At 30.5% G+C, this 25799-nt stretch overlaps 2 protein-coding genes, 1 non-coding gene and 1 pseudogene across 3 annotated transcripts; 3 read left to right on the top strand and 1 right to left on the bottom strand.

The window, feature by feature from the left end:
* The first annotated feature begins 1617 nt into the window (after nucleotides 1–1617).
* On the top strand, nucleotides 1618–5134 carry LOC114423150 (proteasome subunit beta type-1-like). The gene is made up of 7 exons (XM_028389778.1): nucleotides 1618–1822; nucleotides 1923–2030; nucleotides 2225–2306; nucleotides 4215–4344; nucleotides 4423–4565; nucleotides 4659–4745; nucleotides 4823–5134. The coding sequence occupies exons 1-7, from the start codon at nucleotides 1776–1778 to the stop codon at nucleotides 4895–4897; spliced, it is 672 nt and encodes a 223-aa protein (XP_028245579.1). The 5' UTR covers nucleotides 1618–1775; the 3' UTR covers nucleotides 4898–5134.
* Nucleotides 5135–5704: 570 nt separating this feature from the next.
* Nucleotides 5705–12821, bottom strand: LOC114423151. The gene is made up of 7 exons (XM_028389780.1): nucleotides 12638–12821; nucleotides 12456–12512; nucleotides 12129–12254; nucleotides 9916–9985; nucleotides 9446–9538; nucleotides 9199–9312; nucleotides 5705–5983 (listed from the first exon to the last, which is right to left on the bottom strand). Exons 1-7 carry the CDS (start codon nucleotides 12781–12783, stop codon nucleotides 5930–5932), a joined length of 660 nt encoding a protein of 219 aa, XP_028245581.1. The 5' UTR covers nucleotides 12784–12821; the 3' UTR covers nucleotides 5705–5929.
* A 3069-nt stretch (nucleotides 12822–15890) lies between these two features.
* Nucleotides 15891–15963, top strand: TRNAK-CUU. The gene has a single exon. It is a non-coding gene; the product is annotated as a tRNA-Lys (tRNA).
* Nucleotides 15964–18429: 2466 nt separating this feature from the next.
* Nucleotides 18430–21257, top strand: LOC114424360 (annotated as a pseudogene).
* The last annotated feature ends 4542 nt before the right edge of the window (nucleotides 21258–25799 follow it).

Below are 25799 nucleotides of genomic sequence, written 5' to 3'. Positions count from 1 at the left end.
AAAATAACAATTTAAAGTTTTTAGTCATTTTAAGGAAGTAAAAAAGTGATGACACCTTAAAATACTTTTTTTTCATATATATTTTCTAAATCTTAAAATTTTGAAAATAAAATACTTTTTAGAGAAAAAGAAATAAACACTCAAGAGACACCTAAAATTTTTGCATGGACCATTTATTTATCTATATTTTTTTCCCATGTATGAGGCAAGATGTCAATCATTTCTTCTTTCTAGACATTAGAAAGGCATTGATGAGAACAAGTTCATCTTGAAATGTTGAAAGTTTTTACAGTTAATTTGTTGATAGTAGGTAAAATCTAGAACAAATAAGGATACTGAATTTACATTTGTGACAATGTATTCTTGACTTTTGTTGGTGTTGTTCCACACAACTATTTTGAAACGATCTGGCAGACACCCTATTCCTTTTTAAAGTTATCTTACAATTTTGCTTTCTTACGTTGGGATCACAGTGTGTGGAGGATTACTATTTGGCCTCAGTTTCTTCCGACTAAGAGCCATCATTCGAATTGTGTATGATATTTACGTGTGCCGAAAACATTAGTCCTTGAAGTTAATAAATATTAAATAAATTATGAAAATACAAGTCTAAAAACCTAACTAAAAAATAGATTAATGTGACTTCTGATTTATAGTTTCAGAGATTTTTATTTTAATTTTTTTCAATTTAAAGACCATATTAGTATATATTGGATATTCAAAAAATAAAATTAAAAATTAAAAATTAAAAACCACAATTCATATTATGTATGATGTTTTACATTTACAACATGTGATAAAAATATTAACCCCTGAAATTAATAAAATATCAAATAAATTATTAAAATATCAAATAAGTCTCTAAACTTAACTGAAAAATTAGGTTAATGTGACTTCTGATTTATAGTTTTACGGATTTTTTTTATTTTCACCAAATTAAAGACCAAAATAACGACTGTCTCAAAAAAATTAATAAGTAGGTTTAGAATAGCAAATGGACACACTATTATATAATAGAATAAAACTCCATTCTTATATTATAAATTAAAATAAAAATTTAGAGAATGCAATTATTTTCTTCAGTGTCTCAATTATACATTTTAAATAATTTTTCATTATTTTATTTAAATTCTTAAAATAAATATTTTCGAGTTTTACCGTTTTTATTATTGTTATTATTTTAATGCTTTATGCTTGTTTTGTTCCAATACAAAGATATACTTTGAACAAAATTCTCTTTGTATAAATTAGATTTTAAATAAGAATGTTTTAAAGAGATTATTTTGAAATAAAGAAATCTAAGAATTATTTTTTGATAGGAGAGAAATTTAAGAATTTGTTTTCAATAGTAAAATTTCTTTTTAGGATTCAATAGTAAAGTTTTTAAGAACTTTCTTAATCTTTTTTTTTTAATTTATAATTTTTTATTTTAAATTTAAGATTTTTTAAAATTATAAATTTTAATCATAAATATTTATTCAGTATAAATTTTAATCATAAAATAATTTATATATTTAAAAATATTTATCTATTACTTTAAAAGTTGATTAAATAAAATAAATATATGTGCTGCATTAAACAAATTAAAAGATAAAAAAAAAACTATTTCGTGTTAGCGAAGACAGACAGATCTGGAGTGTGTAGAGTTAAAAAGACTGAGAGAGACGAAGCCAGAGAAAACCAAAAACCTTACTCTTTTTCACGCGACGCCCTAGTTCATTTTTCTTCTCCGTTCTCTTCTCTCTCTGTTCTTCACTCACTCTCATTCATTCACCATGACGAAACAACATGCCAATTGGTCTCCTTACGATAACAACGGAGGGTAAGGTTACCCTTTCTCTCTCTATCTCTAAAAGAGTATGTATTATTCAATTTTTTCGTTCATTCGTTTATTTGTTTTTTATTTTCTTCGTTTTTTGTAGATCATGTGTTGCGATTGCTGGAGCAGATTACTGCGTCATCGCCGCAGATACGAGGATGTCCACCGGTTACAACATCCTCACTCGCGATTACTCCAAAATCTCCCAACTGTATGTTTTTTCCCCTAAATTATCAATTTTTCGAATTTTATGATTGGTGCTTTGAATTTGAGGCATTTGGGTGCCGTTGATTTCATTTACTTGATCTCAGCATTGCACAAGGGACACTTTTTTTTTGTTTGGTTTGTGTTGTTTAAGGATGTAAAGTTAGGCTTTTTTTATTTATTTATTGTTTCGCCTGACAGGGCTGAGAAGTGTGTGATGGCTTCATCTGGCTTTCAAGCTGATGTCAAAGCTTTGCAGAAGGTTTTGTCTGCTAGGCATTTGGTGAGTCGAAAACTTAAAACAACAACTTAGTAGTGCTTGTGAATTCTTTTGGGGTTGCTTAGAATGTTACAAACTACAATATTCTATTTTAATCTCTTGGTTGGTATATGTTCTGTAAGGAACTGGAAGTTTAACTACGTTGATGTTGGATGTTTCTTTTATGCTTATGATGGAAAAACAACTTCAATTGGGTTTGGTTCCAATCTTAATTTGTTTTCAACCTTCCTGTGGTTAAAGTAAGTTAAGTAACTGATGTGGAATTATGGAACAATAAACCTAGAGTAATTTTCTAGGGCAAATACTCATCTAACTTGGGTCTGAGATTTTTTATCTGGCCAAACAAACAAAAATCTCAGTAATATATTAATCAATATTTTTATAAATAAGGTGTTGAATTTGAATGTTTATGTTTTCGATGACGTGCTGGATTGATTTGATGATTCTCAGTTTAGCTAATTTTGAAGAAATATTCATTCATTTTTACTAACTTTTTTAAGTGGTAATGCTGTATTTTGCAAAATGTGATTATTTCATAAAATTTGAGTTATTCCAGACGAGCACTAATTGCACCAATCATAAAGGTAGGTCTTTTATCAATGTGCATCACCTTGGTAATTGTTTTTTGTTTTAGATTTTAGTGATAACCATAAACATCAATGAAGACTGAAGCCTCTACAATCCTACCCCTTAATGCCACCATGAATGCAGAACTCAGTCACCATCTAATACCTGTAATGATTGCTGACAACCAAAAGCTAGACTGTTGGCCATCACCAAATCCACCCACAGCCAAATATATAACCAATCTACTCAGCAGGCAGTTGCATGAATCCCGTTTATATGCCAATACTGTGCCTAGTAGATTTTAATTTGGTAGAAAGTAGAAACCTCTAAAATTTCTAAATTTTCCAGATTAATTCCTATGGTACCTAGCAACTTAGCATTTGATTATTAGGGGTCAATGGTATCATCTGATACTTTACAGTTAGAGTTACTTATGAACCATCTCATAATTTATCCTGTCTTCAATTCTGTCCAGTCACTATAGTCTTTCCAGACTGACCTAGTTCCCATTTTTATGAAGTTCTGAAACTTTTCTGAGTGTTAGACATTTTTATGTTATCTACATGATAAAATTTGAAGGCATTTTAGTAACATTAGACTCCTCTGCAATCATGATGGAAAGAACTGCAAATATTTGTTCTACCAATCTATTCTCTTCAATTCATTTTTTTTCTAATTGCACAGTTTCACTTGCTTTTTTGCCTTGAAAATTTTCAAGCACATCTACCTAAATATTATCTGCATCATATTAAAATTCTAATTTCAAATTCAAATGTTTTGCCCGCTTTCACTATGACAGTTACAATCTTTTCCAGCATATTGGTGTTTGAAATTAATGACCAAGAAGCAGATATGGGTGGATATATGAAAGAATAGAACAGAAAATACTTCTAGATTTGTATAAAGTGATCAGTTTTAGAGTTGGATCTGTGTCCAATGAAGTCAAGAATCTTCATGGATTTGCATAAAGTTATCACAATCATTAAAAGTCAGAGAGAAAGGAGAAAGTACAATGTGCATATGCATGCCTGATGTGACACAGGGAATACATACATTATGATTTTCTGCCCAAGTAGTAACAACATAAATGGGTAAATATTTGATATGTACCATAAAGAATGGGTCTTAACTTTGTCTTTAAGTTTTCTACCTATACATTTTACATTTAAATTCCACCCTCTCCAGACCCCACTAGGCAGGAGTTTCAAGCTCTGCGAAAGCGCTGTATTAAACTCTTAAATAGTTATGTACCTTCAGTTTCTCCCTTGTTTTAAGTTTACGATGACAAAAAATGGAAGCCCTTGGTGGAACCTTTATGATGTCATCTTTTGACTCTGAATGCAGATTTATCAGCATCAACACAACAAGCAAATGAGTTGCCCTGCGATGGCTCAGTTGCTCTCAAACACTCTTTATTACAAACGGTTCTTTCCTTATTATGCTTTCAATGTTTTGGGTGGCCTTGACAATGAAGGTGTGCTACTTTTAGCTTTCTATGCTTGTTCATGCCTCATTTTGTATTTTTGCTAATTGCTACTTCAACCTTGAATAGGAAAGGGATGTGTCTTCACATATGATGCTGTTGGTTCTTATGAGAGGGTTGGATATAGCTCTCAGGGTTCTGGATCCACACTTATTATGCCATTTCTTGATAACCAGCTGAAGTCTCCTAGCCCACTCCTGTTACCTGCCCAGGTGAGGTTCTGAAATTGGCGCTTTTCTTGAAATATTTGATTCTTCAACTTTATTGACTGACATGCCTACATTAAAAAATATGATTTCTTTTAGGATGCTGTTACTCCATTGTCTGAAGCAGAAGCAGTTGATCTGGTCAAAACTGTTTTTGCATCTGCAACTGAGAGAGATATATACACCGTAAGTTTGTGCTAAATACATAATTACCATTTGATTGTAGGATGAACGTGTAACTAAACTATGGATGTTTTTAACAGGGAGATAAGGTTGAAATCGTCATCCTAAATGCCAGTGGTATTCATCGTGAATACATGGACCTAAGGAAAGACTAATGCTTTACAGGAAATTGTTGTTGGAGATACCTGTCTTGGATTGAGAATGTTTGAAATGCTTCTAAAATTTAAAATGATGTAGTGGGTTTTTCCCATGAGGCGAAATTAAGAATAGCCTTTCCAGTGAAATTGCTTTGAACAAGTACTAGTCTGGGCTCACATTATAACTAGACTGCTTTCACTTAAATTTGCTTTGGATTTTTGTCTGAGTCAATTTATTTATAGCTTTAGTGTGCATTTTCTATCCTATTCTAACATGTTTGATTGCTTTGCCGTTTGTTCAAGATGCTAAATCAGCTTGCATTTTGTTTGACAGAAATTTCAATTAAAATTCAACTTCAATCTCATTCGCCCCAAACCCACCAAACATTTTCTCAAAATAAGCTATAAACCACTAAATTAAACGATAATCATTTAGTGTGCATTTTCTATCCTATTCTAACATGTTTGATTGCTTTGCCGTTTGTTCAAGATGCTAACTCTGCTTGCATTTTGTTTGACAGAAATTTCAATTAAAATTCAACTTCAATCTCATTCGCCCCAAACCCACAAAACATTTTCTCAAAATAAGCTATAAGCCACTAAAACGATAATCATTTTGACCTTGAGGTGGCTAGCTTTGCATTTGTTGCAAGGAGGAATTTTCTGGAGAGGATCAATGAGATTGAACAATTTCTGAACATCAAAGTAAAAAAGCATTTGAAGTAACATAAATAAAGAATTTTGAAACAAGGATGATTTAATGTAGATTGAACTTAGTGGAGTAGTAAATGTGTGGACCAATCAGTTAACTACAAGAAGATATGGGGCAACATTTTCGTTTCATTCCTTCCCCAAGAGTTTAAAGTATTGTTCTCAATGATTTCTACAATTCCAATAATCGAAGAAAAGTTTGCTTTCAATGATACTGAGATTTATATCTTGCACAAAAGTAAAACGGTTACAGAGTATATGCAATAATAGCTTTACATAGCGGAATTCAATTTATTGTAGTTGCTTAGATGCTGATGGAATTTTGCTTCAGTTAATTCATCATATTATGTCTTCAGATTCCCATCCTTTCTTCTCCAACTCTTGTCGCAGTGCCTGTCAGCAACCAAAATGTTTTCATCGCACAAAACAAACACACACACACACATATATATATACTCGAGTAAATTCTCTCTTCATTGTACAACAGCTAAATACTCTTTGTCTCTACCAATTAAAATTGTCAAAAAAAAATTCTGATCAAATTACAGTTAACTAAATTTACTTTCAGTTAAAATAAGTGACTAATTTAGAAGTAATTCATTGAGACTCAAATTTAGTGAATCATATAAACTGACACGAAGGAAAAGGAACCAAGAATTTCTTTAAACTAAAATATACTTAAAACTTGTTTATGATTTTAATTATATTCAGTTTGGTGCCTTATTTTTTAAAAAAGTTTAATTTAATTATTTATGTAAAATGAGTTAAAATGATTTTTCCAAAATAATAATTTTTTTATTTTCATATATGATTTTTTTTATTAATTTGAGATATGAAATTTGTCAATAAACTCATGTACATTGAAAATATAGAACCTAATAGACGTTGTTATGAAAGGAATAAAGCAGTTACAATAGACTCAACAATGAAATAATAATGAAACAAAAATGCTAAAGGCAGATACAAGGGAGACAAGCACAAATCAGAGGTCAAAAGGAAAATCATCAAACCTCAACATTTGAGGGATTTCTATAACTAATTTGACAAGGAGTGTTAAGCTGGCAAAACTTAATTGGTCAAAGGAGCGTATGCTATCTGCCTTTTATGCTTTTCTGTTATTTGCCAAATTTTGTCAGTGTTGCTTCTTAGAATTTGCTAGAATGGGATAGCAACCTTTAGTATTTGGCACTTAATTATATGAATGAATCATGTAATAGAATGGAAGCAGAAAATAATACAAGTTTTTCCTTCCCTCACATTTCTCTTAGGAGGTTCCTAAGCCTCGAACACTAGGGAAATTCACTGAGTTGATCTTAGCTCATAACAATTTAGTGCTTTCATTAAGCTCCAGTGGCTGCCTTCCATGGCTGCCATGCCAGCCCAAACCACCTCTTCCCACGACATCCATTCCACATAGCCACCCACCAACACCCATTTCTGCAAGACCTATCCCCTTCGCTTCCGCACACCCCTTATCCTTTTGTACATCCAGCTCAATTCCTTGGGATTGATTTTGAGAGCACCCGCACACGTTTTCTTGGCTTGTTTGGTACCGAGCGAACTCTTCCACCATCATCTCCCATCTTACCCCCGAAAATGGAAAGCAATTTCCACATAGATGTTGCAGACTTTGCTATGGACCGCATCGACGCAGCCATCGCGAAACTCACCCCCAATAAACTCAAACTGGCCTCCACAATCGACGAACTTCTTCAGCGACTGAGCCTTCACCATCCCACTCTTCACTTTCCATCTTCCTCCCCTCTACAGTCACCGCCACCAGCCGCCCCCACACCGACCACGCCTCCCATGCCAACATCTCGCATCCTTGTTGGCTCCGCTTACTAGCAGAGGAGACACTACGGGGAAGCTTGTAGCACCACTTCACCCTACCTTGCCTCTTGAGAACGGCAACAACATCCACCATGGTACCCGTCTTCCTCTTAACGTACTCAGTGTAGGTAACAGAGTACCGTAGACCATCCTCAAGAAAGTTCTTAAGGACTCCGCGAGCCAAACAACGAATCCCGAGTTTCATAATGTTCTTCATGTTGTCTCACAACACCACCTTGTGCCCCTTGGCTCCTCCCTTGCCTCCCTCCTACAACCACTGTATCTGTCGTCGTCACCTCCACCACCACCACCGAAGCCACTGCCTCCACCACGACCACGATCGGCGTGGGTTTACGCTTCGTGGACAGTGATGTTCGGCCGTCAAGGTCTTGGCTGTGCAAAACGCTGTTCACAACTCTCGCTCCCTCTTGTTGCTTCTTCTTCTAACCATGAAAGAATAGTATCTCTTCAATTTGGTGAGTTCCCTTCGTGGCTTGCACCCATTGGAGCAGTATTTAGAGTTGTTGGTGTTTCCGTGAGCCACAACCAAGCAGAGAAAAGGCGCAGGGATAGGATTAATGCTCTGCGACGCAGGTCACCATCCAGCCCACTCACCTTCACGATGTTGGTAACCCTCGAGGATTATCATTGTCAGGGCCCCAACCAGCCCAACAACTTCACTTATGTACCTTTCTTCTTTCTATACTCACCCCATTGTTTTAGCTTGTTTTTTTTTATTGCCTATTTTTCTTTTTCTACACCTCCATCTTTCCCATAGCAAGCCCAAATCACCATGACCCAAATTTTACTCACGTGTTATTTTTCTTTTTTTCTAAACCCACCTCGTGTTTTAGCTATTTTGTTTTTGAACTGTGCCACCAAGTTATTTTGAGGTCTAGATTTGAGGTCCCAACACCTTGAGGACAAGGTATTTTTGATGGGTCAGAGAATGTTATGAAAGGAATAAAGCAGCTACGATGGACTCAGCAATGGAATAATACTAAAACAGAAATGCTAAAGGCAGATACAAGGGAGACAAGCACAAACCAGAGGTCAAAAGGAAAATCATCAAACCCCAACATTTGAGGGATTTCTATAACTAATTCGACAAGGAGTGCTGAGCTGGCAAAACTTAATTGGCCAAAGAAGCATATGTTGTCTGCCATTTATGCTTTTCTATTATTTGCCAAATTCTGTCAATGTTGTTTGTTAGAATTTGCTAGAATGGGATAGCAACCTTTAGTATTTGGCACTTATATATATATGAATGAATCATGTAATAGAATGGAAGCAGAAAATAATACAAGTTTTTCCTTCCCTCACCTGTCTCTTAGGAGGTTCTTAGGCCTCAAACACTAGGAAAAATCACTGAGTTGATCTCAGCTCATAATATATGTTCAAACCAAAAAAATTATAAAACATTAAAAAATTACATGAAAGGTGAATTCAATAAGGAATCAATAAATTTTAAAAAATTAATATCAAATTCTTTTTTAATTGCTTGTGACACTCATTATTTTTATCATATTGATGATTTTTTTTTCAAACATTAGTCAAGTTGCATAATTTGCATGTAAGTAAATCTAATAAAAAAGTTTTACATCTCGAAATAGTGATCATTTTGATTCGTTTTAAAAACATAAAGGACTAAATTTAACTTTTAAAAAATAAAAAATCAAACTAAATATAACCAAAAAACCTAAAGGACAAAATATCTTTTAATCATTTCTTCATGTTAACTACCGAGACAGCACAAAGGAATGATAAAAACATACCTTTATTCTTTTCTTATTCACATCAAAATCAAAGTTCCCCAACCGAGATGCAGATCGATACTCCACAGTAGAACCCTTATCCAGTGGAAACCAGAACTCAACATCATGCACAAACTGCTAGCACATGGCAGAAAAAATAAAAAGGAGGGGAGAAGGGATTAGAGATGGTTCTTGATTATCATCTAAAACGTACAAAATTATTATTTTTCTCCACGATGAGTTTCCTTTTGATGTAAGTTACACATACCCCCAAGATTGAGCTTTGGTACTCCACATGAATATAGTCTTCCTTCCTTTCAACTATTCGTGGTGTAAATTTGTCTGGTGTTGTTGATTCTATCTATAAAATTATCCAGAACTGGATTTTAACTTTACTTCAATGATTGGAAAAAGGTAAATAACCTGCTATTACAAGCTACAACTTACAACCAAATTATAAATGAGAAAAAGAATTATACAGTGACATTATAAATTTTTTATACAATTATTCAATTATAATTCATTATATACGGTAAATTTATTAACTTTTAAATTAATTATCTTAAAATAATTTAAATGATGATTTATGATTAGATATTAATATAAAATTATTATATACGGTCAGTGCATGAAAATTAAACTTATTATAAATAATAACATTTGTTGATAGACAGGCTAGGAAAAGGAAATTGCAATGCATTCATGAAAATAACTTATGATTTCTGCTAGATTTATTACCACGTCTATCAGTTCCTCCATTGCCTCTTCTCTGCTCACAGGGTTTTTCCTACCTTCAGGATTGTAGTTCCTGAACAATAATTAAAATTAAAAATTTAAAACAAAGTAACTCCACGATTCATCTTTGTCCAATAATAAAGTTTGGATTTTGGAAGTAAAGGAAGAGTTGATTTTACAAATTCAGTTTGCAAAATGAATTTCATCTAAAATTTACAAACTTTAATTCAAATATGGCGTTACTCGACGGAAAATTAAGGTCATAAAAAACAACACAATGAAATCTAAACATCATAGTAATCATACTTAAACTTAGAGTGTGATTGGAAGAGCTTATTTAGGCTAAAGATGTTGTTTGGATCAAATTGGCCATAAACAATTACAAATGGGGAAAAGAAAAGGTAGAATAAATTGTGTTTTTCTCTTAAATTTAACTTATACACTTAACTTTGTTAAAAACTCTCTCATTTAACTTTTTCAAAACCTGAGGTGTTATGATACATAAGTTGATTTTAACTTAAATCAACTTATGGAAAAAAAATCAATTTATTTTACATTCTTATCTTTCTTCTATTACAAGTGCTTATAGTATTTATATAAGTGTTTGGAATATTTAAAATAATTTTAAGATATGTATTTATGAAATATCCACAATCTATTTTCAGTTTATTTCAATAAACTTTCCATAGCTCATGAAAACATTTTACAATTTATAAGAAAATAATTTAACTTTATTTTCTCTTCAATCACATAAACAACTTATACATAAGTGTTTCAATGAATCAATAAACACTTAATTATGTTGTTTACCTGAATGCAATTTTTTATATATAAAAAAAAAGGTTTACTTACTAGAGTGGTGCATTTTTTATATAAAAAAAATCCCAAAATAGGTAAATTTATTTTTAAAAAATCAATAAATGAGCAAGTTGTGTTTTAAAAGCACAACATTTCAACGAAAGGTATATTTTCAAACATGACTTCTTTATTTATTTTTTAAATTTACTTTTATTAAAGCCATCTTTTAATTCGTGACTTTAACTTAAAGTCATGAATTAAAACACAATTTCCTAATTTTTAATTTTTTTAAAATAAAACATATATTTAAACACAACTTTAATTTTTATTTTTTGTTATGATATAACTAAAGACGTGTTTCTAAACTAAAAATATACATTTCTCGTAGCTGTCATTAATCGTATTTATTGGCTCGTCCTGTTTGACAAAATTTAGTTGAATTTCTAAGCACTTTCTAGATTTTTCTCCGCTCAACCTTTTGTTTTCTAATTGCGTAGTGTAGAGAGAACAGGGTAATAAATTTTGTTGAATGTGGAATTGAATTTTAAAGGCTAGTAATATATTATAATGTTACATATGGTTGATGTCAACATCGGATTTTGCTGTGAATAATTCCAAAAGGCTTTAGGCTTTATTTTAGCATGAATCGTATCTAGTTTTGGTCTTGTGAAAGGCTCCAAAACCCTAGTGCAACTAAAATAGACTTGTGCATGATGAAGGTTTTGGTCTCATTGTCTATTCCCGCAAAATATTGCTAACTGGCGCTTGATGATGAGCTAAGACAAAGCTGCAGTTGTGCTTCCACGTGTTCTTGAACATGAGGTTCAGTTTTGGAAACCAAGCCATGACAATTTCTTATTTTTATTTTGTTGGATCCATAAATTTTGTATGATAAAACCTTGTTCGAAAATAGGCTAAAATACATTTAAATTCCTGATAAACATTTAATTTATTTTAAGATTTCTAATAAATAAAAATTTGTGTGGGATCTCACATATTTGAAAATTTTTGGTTTGAGTACCTATGTTTAAGTTAAGTATCTTAAGTGTGGACCTGACTTTTAAATTTTAAAGATGTGATTTTTGTTTTAAAATGAAGAGAAAATTTTTTATTTTGATGAGAGATCACAAATATTTTTACTCTTAATCAACCAATTGAGTTAAAAATTAATCTTATTTTATTTGTTATTATTATTGGTCCAAAAACATTTTATACATGATAAAAATCAAACAATTTTTCCTTTGACCAACTACAATCACATATTATAAATATAATTAGTCTTTGAACCAATTATTTGAAAAATCCTATGTATCATTCAAGGACAAAAAAAAAACCACCAATACACGGTCAAAAAATTAACTTGGCGGTTTGAAAAGGAAGGCTAAAATTAAAATGAGGAAAACAAGGAAAGTTTTTACCAAGGAGGAGCATAATGAGTGCGATCACTGATATTCTCAGAGGTTGATACGCAGTTCCTAGTTACCGGACACAGAGCTAAAGCTGGTGGGTTTTTCTGCACTCCAAGATAATCAGGTTTTTTCCCACTGCACCACAAAAAAAAAAAAAAACACACACACAATACCCTCTTTTTTAATAACTACCCATTTTCAATACAAAACAAAACTAATACTAAAAATCAAAAGGGTCTCACTACTCACTAACAAAATCAAATCTTGAATTAAATTTACGTTCAAAATAAAATGAAAAGAAAAATTTCTAAAAAACAGAGGAGGGGCCGGGGGTACCTGAAGTCGAAGATGGCACCGATGGTCGCTATTTCGCTGCTTCTCAATATGAGTTGTCTTTAAGATACAAAATCATTGACGTGTAAAGAGATTTCAGAAGATGGGTATGCATGAATAATTATGAATAATCAATAGAAATTAGAAAGCTGTGAGAAAGTGCATGAGAGTGTGGAGAAGTGAACCTTCGGTTGATTTGGTCAGTGGGTGTGTGAATGTCATCGTGGAGGTTGTGACAGAATAGAATACGGGGAAGAGAGGAAGCACTGCTTCTACTATCGTTGGGTTTGGTGCGAAACTTGAGGGTGCAGAAGGAGAACGAAGAAGCCATTGTTCGGAGCTGAAAATGAAGGAACTTATAAACGTAATTTAAGAATGTTACTATCTATATAAAACTGCTGCAAATTGCTACAAGAATCTTTCAAGTCAATATACACTAAATGCTAAACTTATTATAAAGATTATAGTTAGTAAATTCCAGCATATCATACTGTTTTTTCTTTAACAATGACACTTAATATTTGAACTTAGAATCTCATACATAATATTTCAAATCTCACCATTAAGTGGACACTAGAGGTATATCATGCTGTTTTAGAAATAATACTTCCAACTCTTTATTTATATGCATTTTATTTGTAATTAGTAAATAATACTAATGTTATAGTATGCAATAGTATATTCATAGAAAATTCATATTATAATTACTAAATTTTTTGCAATAAATTACAAATATTAATATAAAAATAGATTGTAAAGATACTAAAAAGATGAAAGATAAAAAAAATAGTGAAATATCATCATAATCATTGAAAAATTATGAAAAGAAGTTATCAAAATCATACAAATAGATTATAACAAATAAAAAGTAAGTTAAATGTGTAGTTAATCTAGTCCTTGTAGTAAAAACTCATTAAATTTGTCTTAGTATGTGCAAATACTATCGATTTGATTTATCTTTATGATGTCTTTTATGCATTCTTAATTTAATCTTTGTATGTGCAACACATTCTTAATTTGAATTCTAGATATGTAATTCATTCTTAATTTGGTGATATACTTGTAGAGCATTTCTTAATTATTATAAAGATCAAACTAATTAAGAATATATTTTACATATAATGATTAAATTAAGAATGTGTAAACGGCGGGAACACATGCAATTGATAATGTATATATGAGATTAAATTATATACATAACCTAAAAATTAATAATAAATAAAATAGTATTATAGAATAAAAACAATATGAAAAAATAAATTAAAATTTTAAAGTTTTGTAATATGAAATATTTTTTAAATTAAATTTTTTTGAAAGGCTTGTTTAATATAAAATAAATCTTCAAAAGATAAAATTTATGTGAAATAAATCTTTAAAAAAACTATATTTTTTTAAAAGTATCAACCAATAAGGTTTTTTTTAATGATTTTTTTGTGTAGCCAGAACATATTTGGAGCTTTTATTTTTTGGAATTAATCCTTCTCCCATTTGGATCCATCCATAATATAGTGGTATATTTTCAATCATAATTCCTTTTAGCATAATATATTATAGAGCAAGGCTAGGTCACCTATCTAGTAGTCCTCCCTAGACCCTAACCTTGCTAAAATTACAAATACACAGTTCAACGAATTTAAGACTAGATAGGTGAAACTAGTATTTTCTTTCTACCTGCACGAAAGAATGTTGAAAGGACTAGAAGCTCTTGGTCGGGAGAAGACTCTCTTCAATAATTAACAACTAATGCTTGCATCAATAATTTTCTATGTAGGGTTGTTTATGGGTATAAGTCATCCACAAATTCGAATTGACCCAAATTGATTCGAATAATTTGAATTAGATTATTGATGTATTTGGATCAAAATTGAATCGAATCGATCAAAACCGTTCATGTACGGGTCAAGTCATGGATTTTGATTTATAAATTCGATCAAAATCGAACCGATGAAAATTTTTAGAGTTATTTGATTTGACTTTAAATAATGTTAGTATTGGAATTCCAAGTGTTGGTAATGTAGGTGTTGGGACTTCTTTAAGATATTACTTTCATACATTGCTATTTGTTTGACTTTTTTTTCAATATTTATTTTTTCTGTCATGTTTATAATATTAATGTATCATATTTTATTCATTTGTTTCAACAAATCGCAACAAATCTAGTTACAGCAAAATTTATTGTAAGAAATTAGTTTGTAGAAAATAATTGTGATTCAAACTACTAAGTACATCTTGTTGAAAAATATTTTATTTTAATTTGTATTAGTTTATTTTAGAATATTATGTTGATGGTATTAAATGAATTAATTTTACTACTTATAGACATTTGATAATATTGTGTTAATTGTATTGAATATGTGGATCAATCATGATATAAAATAGTAGTTCTAAGAAGAAGGAAAAAGATTAAATTTAAATGAGTAACCCATTGATTCAAACCGTTCATAAATGAATTGAGTTGAGTTTCAAAAAAATTATAAAAACCAAATTCGTCAAATTTAATTGGGTTGAATCATAAATTTGACTAAAATCGATCCGAATCAACCCGCGAACACCGGTATTTCTATGGTGCACTCTTAAGTGATCTATTTGATATTTCAATTTTAATTTCATGGAACAAGATGCTTGTAATATAATATAATATAATCAGTTTTTTTTTTATATATAGTTCACTCTATTTGTATTGAGCAAAAGTAAATTAAATTTCATTTTTTTAACAAACTTTCAAGTTAAGCGTTTTCAATTAGCCGTAATATTTGAAATAATAATAATATAAAAAAAGTTTACTCGATCCTAGGTGCATGTGATTTTTCGTTTTAGTTTTTTTTTTCTATATTTATGTTTCTATTAAATTTTTTTGAAGTTCTTAACTTGAGTTTATTCATAACATTGTTTTAAAAAAATATTGTAAATTTTTAATATATTTTTTTTACTAAAAGATTAATTGTCAGCATAACATATTTGTATACTCTCAACCAATTAAAAATTATATAATGTATCACTTAAGGTTATTATTGTAAAAATTAATAAATTTATGTAATGATAATTTATGATTTGAATGTTAGTATAATTTTTTTTGTCATTGCGAGTGTTTTTAAATTATTTTATATTTGATTAATAGAAACTCTACTGTGACGATTAAAATAAAATAATTTTAGTATAATACTATTAATACAGTTGCTCACGTTCCTTGCCAACGTCAAAGTTTGTGCGTGCAGAATGTTCTTCTTTTTTAACTCTTTTAAAGTAAATAAAGTGTAAAAATTAAAAAAAAAATGATCATGAATTTCTATTTAACATTATGAAGTATTCTAATTAAAATTATATATATATATATATATATATATTCCATAATTTAATGCAGAAATAAATGTGTAATGGTAGGTGACAAAACCCCGAGGAAAAATTTTAAATAAAATAAAAGTCACATTTTAATTGTAAGCCCGTCTAGCTCAGTTGGTAGAGCGCAAGGCTCTTAACCTTGTGGTCGTGGGTTCGAGCCCCACGGTGGGCGTTGGTGATAAAAGTTTTTAAAAATACTTTTCTAAAATCTGTTTTGTAACATTTTCTATGTTCTTCATTTATGCAAGGTGCTGTTGTAGTTTACCCAACAAGTACTTGGTATACATAGGACACTCCATTTTAATTAGCACCAATCAACGATAATTGCATTTTATTCATATACACTTTTTCATCATACATTCCTTGGCTTTTTATGCTTTCAAACCTCAACTCAGGCTGGTCAATGCCGGAAACATTTTATTGGAGCAATTAATTTTAATGACATTCTCTTAACATAAAAATTAAGCACTAGAACTGCAAACAAGAACCATCAATCAAATATTTTCATTACGCTGATGTAAACAAGCTGGAGAAATAAGATAGGCAGGATATGAGCATGCAGTATAAAATAAATTGTTATTGGTGTAGAATTAAGAAATATAATCAATGAGACCTCTATAAAAGTTGTTAACATTATTCCTTGTTTCACCAAATTATTCAAAGTGTATTATTATTGATTTCAACTAAATTGTTGTTAGCCTCTATCACTTAAGAGTAATTGTCACCACATCCTTTCTAACTTTTCCTTTTTCCCTCTCTTCATTCATATATTTTTGTACAAAATCACAATTTCATTTTTTTGAATTTTTTATTACTCAAATTGTATAATAAATTTCTTACGCAACAAAAGTACATTATCTTTTTAAATTGTTATAAAATTAACTGTTACATATATTACCTTTTTATTTAATTTTAAGTTAATGATAACATATATTACTCTTTTTAATTGTATTAATATTATGAATTGATTTGATTACAATTAAAAATAACTCTTATAATAATTAATTTGATGACTTTTATCAATTAATTTAATTTTAATTAAAAAATATATTGAGTACTATTAAAAATAATAAATTATATCACTGTTGATTTGATTACTATAAATAAGATAACTTGTATTTATAAGTAATAAAAATCATATAAATGTATTTATAAGTAATAAGATACCTAGAGTAGCAAGCCAAGAGATAATATTAACAAAAAGGGTGAAAAAATAACAAAAAACATATTTATTCCTATAGAATTCTGTAACTATAAACTGTGCCTGCGGGATAGAATCCCATCAAAAAGAAATCATTGAGGGCAGGGGCTCTGTTGGCAAGTAAATCAATAATTTAATTGGTAATTCATTAACACTATATACTTAATCACGTTTCTTCAAAAAATTTCTTATTCAATTATAAGTATTTTGTTTATTATTATTAAATAAGGCTGATGTTTTAAGTATGAAATTCACCCAAATAAAGTGCCAAATTCCTTCTTATAATTTTTGTTGAAAAAATATTAGGTGGAGAATAGGGTATTTTCTTTCCGAACTTGGCAAAAAAGAGAAAGGGTATTTTCTTTCCTTTTGAGGGCTGTTTGGCAAACAAAAAGGAGAAAGCGCTTCCCACTTCAATACTTTTATTATTCTCCCTGTCCAAATTACCTTTAAGCTTAATACTAAATTTGATTGAGCTAGCTGATCTGATAGGAATCCGCTCAATAAAACGTAAGACTTAAACATTAAAATTCAAGTACTTTTAAATTTTGAGTTTGAATTAAACGATAACTTTTTTTTAGCTTGATTTGATCATGACCTGAACAACTTTAGCTCACAAAATCCCAAAAAAATTAGATTTTGATGGGGCTGAAATTTCATTTTAGAGACTTTCATTAAATTCTTTAATTTATTTTTTTTACCTTACTTGATATAACTTGCAACCTGCATCCTACCGGATAGTTGTTATATCACACCTCTAATTGGAATGGAGAAAGCCATTTTCCATTAATAAAGTTAGAGTAGTTTTTATTTTCTTTTTGCTAACGTTCCCTTCTACCACTAGTGTCCTTGTCATCTTATGATGGAATTAATTGTTGGAACATCAATAACCTATTTCATTTGTTTGTTCTCAGTATTTTGTTTGGGGTTCTGCCAACTGTGGTTAGCAGTGTAAAAGGAAGTGCTTCACTTGAAAATAAGATACTACCTAGTTTTTGTTCCTGGTTTGTAAATTTTCACAATTGCACTTACTTGTCTTGGATGATTGGTAACTTTTGATCTGCAAAAGCACCACCAGTTGATACTTGTGTTACTGGATAGATATGAACTCGTGGCACACGTTTTCATTTGTCCTCTTGGAACTTGAAAGCATACATGATACTGAAAACAAATCTAAATACTCAGCTTCTGCTTTTGGGTATGCTTCTTGGGCCTCTATTTCAGAAAACTGGGTTTCTCTGATTACACACCAAATATAATTATCTATTTTGTCTTATTATCTACGGGACCATTTGGTTTGAGAAAATGCTTGTTGTTTTCATTTTCAATTCTTACTGTTTCCTGTATTTTGAAGTTTATGCAGGAAAAAGGTGAAAATGAAAAACAATAAAAAGTTGTTTTCATTGTTTCTTATACAAATTTTTGAAGAAAAAAATAAAAATAAAGTGGAAACTGAAACTGGAAATAGAAAATATTTTCTCAAACTAAACAGCTTCTAAAGTCTGTTTGACTTTTCCTTTCTAACCTTATCTGGCCCGTAAGGTGTTTAATTTAACTAGCAAAAGGGTAAAAAAATAGTTGGGTTGGTGTGGGTCTGGTGGTCAGGTTGCCCTTTTTGTTGAGTAAATTCTAAATGAGATTTTTTATATTGGTTTTTTAAATGACTTGGAATGTACTGGTTTAAACAATTTGTAATAATAGGTTAATAGATTTGAAATATAATATAGTCTTATTCATTATTTTGATTTGGATGTTAAATTGTGATAGCTGCATATAAATCTGATATAGATCACGAATTAGGAATTTCATATCCAAATCTTGAATTATTTTAGTCTATCTTGTTTGTCTTAATAAGATCTTGATATCAGAATCCTGATTCAGATAAGATCATTATTTTATCCATTTGGGTAATTGTTAGGGATATCTTTGTAGCCAGCCTATTTAAAGGGCAAACTTGATTGAAATTTCATCAATGAGAAATAACATTCAGAAAAACTTGTGTTAGTTTAGGAGGTGCTCTCTGTCAAGGACGAGTTTACTTCTCACTTTGGTCGAAAGAAGGAGTCTTCTGTGTCTTGCAGTGTCTCTAGCCGACGCAAAGGTTCATTCTAATCATGGGAGATTCTGATCAACTCTCCAAATCTGCCAAAAACCAGAAAACTGAACAAGGTATGTTGCTTATTTTATCTATAACTTGTTCATTTCTGCCCATGCATTGGGCCAAAATTTCCAATCTTGTTTGCTTTTGTTCTCTGCATTATACTATATATATATATATATTTTGTTTATTTTCAGTATTTAGTTTCTTCAGAAAACCTGTTAACAAAAAGAATATAAGGAAACAGACTATTTGATAATGAAGATAATGAGGAGGACTCAAACAAGGAGAGCTCTCTGTTGCATATTCAGAAAAAGACCTTGAAGCCTGACAATAAGTTGTACTTTTCCACTGGGTCTTCAAAAAGCTCTGCATCTGCTGAACCAATTGAAGAATCTGGGAAACCAGTGTTTCAGTTTGAGTCTTCAAAAGAGATTCAAGTTCAACATGGTAGCAAAGCAACAGCAACTCTAGAGACCGAGACTGAGTTTTCCAAAGATGCCCGTGCCATCCGTGAAAGAGCTCTTAAGCAAGCAGCAGGGAGTTTGAAAGGGAAAAGTGCAAGTTCTGAGGATGAAAAATTATATAAGGGAATCAACAATTACAAAGATTACAAGGCTGGCTTTCGTAGGGAGCAAGCAATTGCTAGTGAAAAAGCTGGTGGGTCACATGGTCCTCTTTGGGCTTCAGCTCATATAAGAGTTTCAGCAAGGTTTGATTATCAGCCTGACATATGTAAGGATTATAAGGAAACTGGTTGCTGTGGATACCATGATTCATGCAAGTTTATGCATGATCAAGGGGATTACAAGTCTGGGTGGCAGATGGAGAAGGAATGGGAAGAAGTTGAGAAAGCAAGGAAGATGAAATTGGCTGCAGGTGAGGATGCGGATGAGGAGGAGGGTGCTAATTTGACTGATGAAGATGAAGATGGTTCATTACCATTTGCATGTTTCATTTGTAGAAATCCTTTTGTGGATCCTGTTGTAACCAAATGCAAGTGCTACTTCTGCGAGCATTGTGCATTGAAGGTATAGACTTACAGTTGTTGCAAATAAGCTTTAATTAGTAGATTAGTAATAGTTTGAAGTTATATAATTTTGAGTGTTTGATTCAATATTTATAATCAATATTTTATGTTACTCATTTTAGTTTGATTATATTAGGTTGCAGTTGTTATATGATTGATTAGTTACTCTGGTTTGTTAAATGATTCCGCTCTGAAAGAATTGACAGATTACGCTGACCTGTTATTAATGTATACTATGGGATGTTCTTTTGATCTTATGTTTTGAGAATAGGCACAGGATGTGTTCCTTTAGACTTGTGACATTGTTATTATAGTAACACGTAATTTCTTTCTATTTAAGTATGTCTAACTTTCTGTCTGTTTTATTTACAGCATCATGCTAAGAATAAGAAGTGTTTTGTCTGCAACCAGCCAACACTTGGAATTTTTAATGTTGCTCATGAGATACGCAGGAAGATGGCCGAGGATAAATAATATCTCTAGGATCCATGAATCTCTTTGCTGTAAGGAAGTTATCTTTTCTCCCCCATTTTTGCTGTTTTAAAGAGTTATGCTACGTAATTTCATTTTATTGTATATCTTTGACATGTATAGATCCCAGAATATCTAACAGTGAGAAACATTTACCCATTTGTATATAGCACATCAGTTGTGCATACCAAGATTCTTTTTGCTAGTTTGTTACTAAATTAATTTTCAATAGAGTGATCTTTACATTCACAATCTGTGTATTGTTGAACTATATTGTTGTCAAGACTTAAATCAGATATGTGGTCCTGTTGGCAGTTATGTTGAGATTGTGGAGCCTGTGCTTTCGACTTCACCGTTCTGTTCTGCTCGTGGCTGGAATCGTTGGATTGTACACTTTTGTTGTTTGTAAGGAGACCGTTCAAAGCCTTTAAAGAACCATTACTGTGAGCTGTGTCAGTAAGTTGAGTTGACATAACTCATAGTTTTATTATATGTGCATACCATGTTGAAGCCCTGATGTTTTTTATTTTTGGGGGGGCCAGAGTGATTTTTTTCCTGTGACAAGGGACAGTAGACAAAACGGTAACGAATAACATTAGGGTTATTTTCTTGCAACTCTGTTCATCTTTTTTCTTAATTGCTAATCTGAAATAGTGTTTTTTTTTTCTGCTGTTCCTTCAACATGGTGCCGTCTTAAATGGTTTTAGGTTATGACAACCTGATTCTTGCTTGTGTGGGCAAAATGCTACACCATATGCATTGCTTACATGTGATGTGACCTTTGTGGCTTGTAGACTTGCATTGTGTTAATTCTGAAAAATATGTTTTCACTACACATAAATATATGTTTTTCCTATAAATGTTTTTTCTGGTCGTAAACTTCAATATTTTTCAATTGCTACCTATAACATGTTTATAGGATGATTAATGAATCCAGCATTCAGTTTTTAGTTATTATTCTTCGTGTTCTCTGCTAGTTTTAAGTATTCTAGTTTTATGTGGAGTTATTCTACTAGCAAAGGAACATTCAATGAGGATTGGCTCGTTGGTCTTTATTAGGATACGATATGTCAAATACTTCTTTCTCGTTTTGGGTTTCCGAAGACAAAAATTGTGGACGAGTATAAGATACTAATTATTTGAAATGGATGAGAAAGAAAAGTTTTAGACTATATATTTGAAATGCTTATGTGTCTTCTAATTAGGGGTGGAAATAGGTCAGGTTAGGTCAGGTTTTAAAAGGCCTGAGTTTAGTCTACAATTAATTTTTTAGCAGAATGGATACATAAAATATCTACCAATAAAATTAATAATAACGTCATTTCATCATTAGCTCCCCCATATTCATCATAAGATATGATATGATTTTTGTATAGGGACATAATAGGATATGATAGGAACGTAATAATATATGATAGGATAAGATTTTTATTTGCTCTAGAATACAGGAACATAATAAAAGAAAAATGAAACTTACCAGGAATAGAAGAAGGAACTATTAACAGAAATAGAAAAACTAATAAAAATAATGAGAAATATAAAAGAACACATGACTCACCGTTTGTAATTAAAATTTTACTTAATTATAGGAATGAAATCTGCTAGTTTTTTTAAAAAATAATATTAATTGTACCCAAAAAATAATATAAAAATATATATATAGGCCGGTCTATCAGTCTTATAAAGCTTTTTAATAAGCCTAAGTCTGGCCTATTTAATTTAATATACTTTTAAAAAAGCCCGAGTCTAGTCTTTTAATTAAATAGGTCAGGTCAGGCCAGACTTTATGTAGGTCAGGCTTTATGTAGGACAGGTCGTAGGCCCCTGTAGGCCGGCCTAGTCTATTCCCACCCCTACTTCTAATTGAGACACTTTCTAATTTCTATTTTCTAACTCTATTCTAATTTTTATTTAATTGTTGAAATTTTTATTGTTCATTTATAGCATTAAACTAATTATTATTATTCAAGTTTTATCCAATATTTCATGAACTTTTTTTAATACTTACTAGCATAATTTTAAAACCACACAAATCAAACCAAATTAAATTACAAAATATTGGTTTGATTCAGATTTTATAATTAATTTAAATCAAACCAAATTATATCACACTTATTTTTTTGTTTGGTTCCAACTAATTTTAAGATAAAATTATACTAAACCATATCACTAATACCCCTAATTCATGATAGTGAGTGGGGCTATCTAGAAAAGAATGGCTTAGGAATTTGGTGCTTAATGCCTATGATTTTAAATGTCATTTTCTCATCTTTTTCTTCCTCTCCCTAAAGGTGTGTTTGGTATGAAGGACATAAACAATATACCAAAGAATTTTTGTACTTTATTCTATGGAATCCACACTTGTATTTTAATTCAAAAATTTCTAGCTCTTCTAAATCAAACACACTCAAAGTGTGTAACAAAAATTCCTCTCTTCTAAATCAAACCAAAGTGTGTAACAGTGGATTTGCACAGGCTTGAGGGAATCGTTATTGTATATGGTTGAAATGTGAACTGATTGGGTGGTTATCAAGTATTTATGACTATTTATTGTCATAAATAATAGTAATAACCATTTTATTCAGCGTCTACATTTTCATATATGGGGGGTTTTCTTTTTGCTGGCATGTTATGTTTGTAAAATTAATTTAATCCGCTGAAAAAAAAGGAGATAACGAAAATTTAGAGCTCGGAGGATGGAAGACTCACATTGGATTTTTTATTATTACTATTTGGAAATGAGAGTATATTGTGCGGGTGGTAGTAGTAAAAATAAGTGAAGTGAGAAAGACAAAAATAATGAAATTAAAATAACAACATGTTTAACAAGTTTTTGACGATGATATAATACGATCATTGTATCATTGATCTAAATCTAATGCTGAAAAATTAAAAGGGATAAGTTCGTCATCAAGATCTTAAGATGGGTATTTGGAGAAAGAAAAACAAAATGTCATAAATAAATTCAATGGTTGAGATTAAGAGAAAGAGAGAGGCATTGCCATATTATTTGGAAATGAGAGTATATTGTGCGGGTGGTAGTAGTAAGAAATAAGTGAAGTGAGAGAAAAAAAATAAAGTTAAAGTAACAATGTGTTTAACAAGTTTTAGACGATGATGTAATATGATCGTTGCATCATTGATCTAAATCTAATGCTGAAAAATGAAAAGGGATAAGCGAGTCATCAAGATCAAGATGAATATTTGGAGAAAGAAAAATCAATTATCGTAAATAAATCCAATGGTTGAGATTAAGAGAAAGAGAGAGGCATTACCATATTAGTAAAAGAAATCTAATCTTGTTTTTTTTTTTTGGAACTTAGAAAATTCTCTAGTGCAAGAACTTGCTATTTCAATGGAATCAACTCACACTAAACTATGAATTAAATATAGTAATTGTGATTTTTTTATTGATAAATATTAATTATTAATTTTTTTAGTAGAATGAATTGAATCTTTTTTTTTTCATAGCCAAATCAATAGTTTTATTGAAAGCCTTGCACGGCACGTGTATAATATAGCAACAAGTAGTTTCTAGATTTCTAATTGTGACATGTGTACATCCTTTCACATGGCCTTTCTTTCAATATTTTAGTATATAAAATTATAGATTATCTAGATTGATCAAAATCGAAAAGGAAAAGCACTATTCTTGTTCGCGAAGTTATTCCCATGAGAGTTAAGACATGGGGATGGAAAGAACAAGAGAAATTTTGTCGTACATTCCTTGTCAAGTGCGTGTTCTAAAGATAAGTTGCGTTGACGAATGAAGTCTTTGCATGTTGTTTCCACACTTTTCAATTAGTGTTTTCGTCGTAATTACCAACGAGGCAATGACGTGTTGCTTACTACTCCCTCTGTCCATTCTTATTTTTAATAAGTATATTTTAATTATTTTTTCTTCAAACATTAATAAAAAAATAAGTAAATGAATAGAAAAAAAATAGATAATTTTGAAATCATAATATAATAATTGATAAATTTAATACAATAATTATTTTTTAAAAGAATTTGGACGGAAGAAGTATTAATTTCTTCGGATGATTGTTGTCCAAGGATACTTACTTCTTCGACCGACCAATGCTTTCCCACTGATGATACTGACGTTGCGTTATGACGTACGTAGCTCGCGGTGGCAATGTATTGATAGACTTTTTTTTTTACAAAAATTGGCATTGTTAAAAAAAATTTATCACGAGTGTAGTTAAAAACAATTCACGTGTTTGGATAGAGAATTTTAACTGAAAAAACTAATTTATCAAAGAATTTGAATTTTTGTAATTTAGAATTCATTGTTTGAATGATTTTTATGAAGAATTTAAAATTTTGAAATTTTAAAAAAATTTCAATTTCCTTCAAATTAAAATTCTCTTCTTCAAGGAACATAGTCAGAGCTCCTAAAATATTGATTGGATGTGAATATAGAAAAACATGTATAACTAGTACATCAACCATATGTTCTCTTTTTTTCATTCATTTTTTTTTATCCTCATAATTTTAATTTTTTTATTCAAACACAAAATTTTGAAAATAAAAGAATTTCAATTGAAGTATTTGAAATTCTTATAATTTAAAATTTCTCAGAATTTTAAAATTTCTCCATCCAAACAAGGAAATATTCCTTTTGTTTCCAAACTATGAATTGTGTTTCTAAAAACATCAATTTTTGTAATTAAAAAAAAAAACAAAAGTCGTATTGATAATACATTTTGAGAAAATTACTTATTTTGGTCATATGAATTTTTATTCTTTACACTTAAAAATTATCCTTTTTAATCTTTATATAAACACTTTTTTATTTACTTGGCTCTTGCTTTATTAAATTTTTACTTTTTAGTTGTTGACTTCGATAAATGAAAATTTAGGATAAGAAAATGATGCTCCAATCTAAAGCAGAGAAAACTTTTAAATTCAAAAAATATTTATATAAATACTTACATTTACCTCACTTAAAGGAAATAAGAGGACATTCGAACCTATAATCCAGTGCGAGATCTTACCATATTTCATTCTATCAATTCCTTTATATTCTCTTTAATTCTTTATCATTATGTAACGATTGAAACTAAAAGAAATTCAAAAGTTATTATAGAATGCTACAAGGGACGACTTGTAAGTGTAGGAACTAAAATACATTTTATCCTATCCTTAAGACACTTTCGATATTAATCACACAAATCAATAAAAATAATCAACTCTGTTTATTTT

This window comes from Glycine soja, chromosome 8, assembly GCF_004193775.1.
Source record: "Glycine soja cultivar W05 chromosome 8, ASM419377v2, whole genome shotgun sequence".
In the NCBI taxonomy this organism is placed as follows: Eukaryota; Viridiplantae; Streptophyta; class Magnoliopsida; order Fabales; family Fabaceae; genus Glycine; species Glycine soja.
Note: the sequence above shows the minus strand (reverse complement) of the source record. Positions and strands in the feature narration are given on the sequence as shown.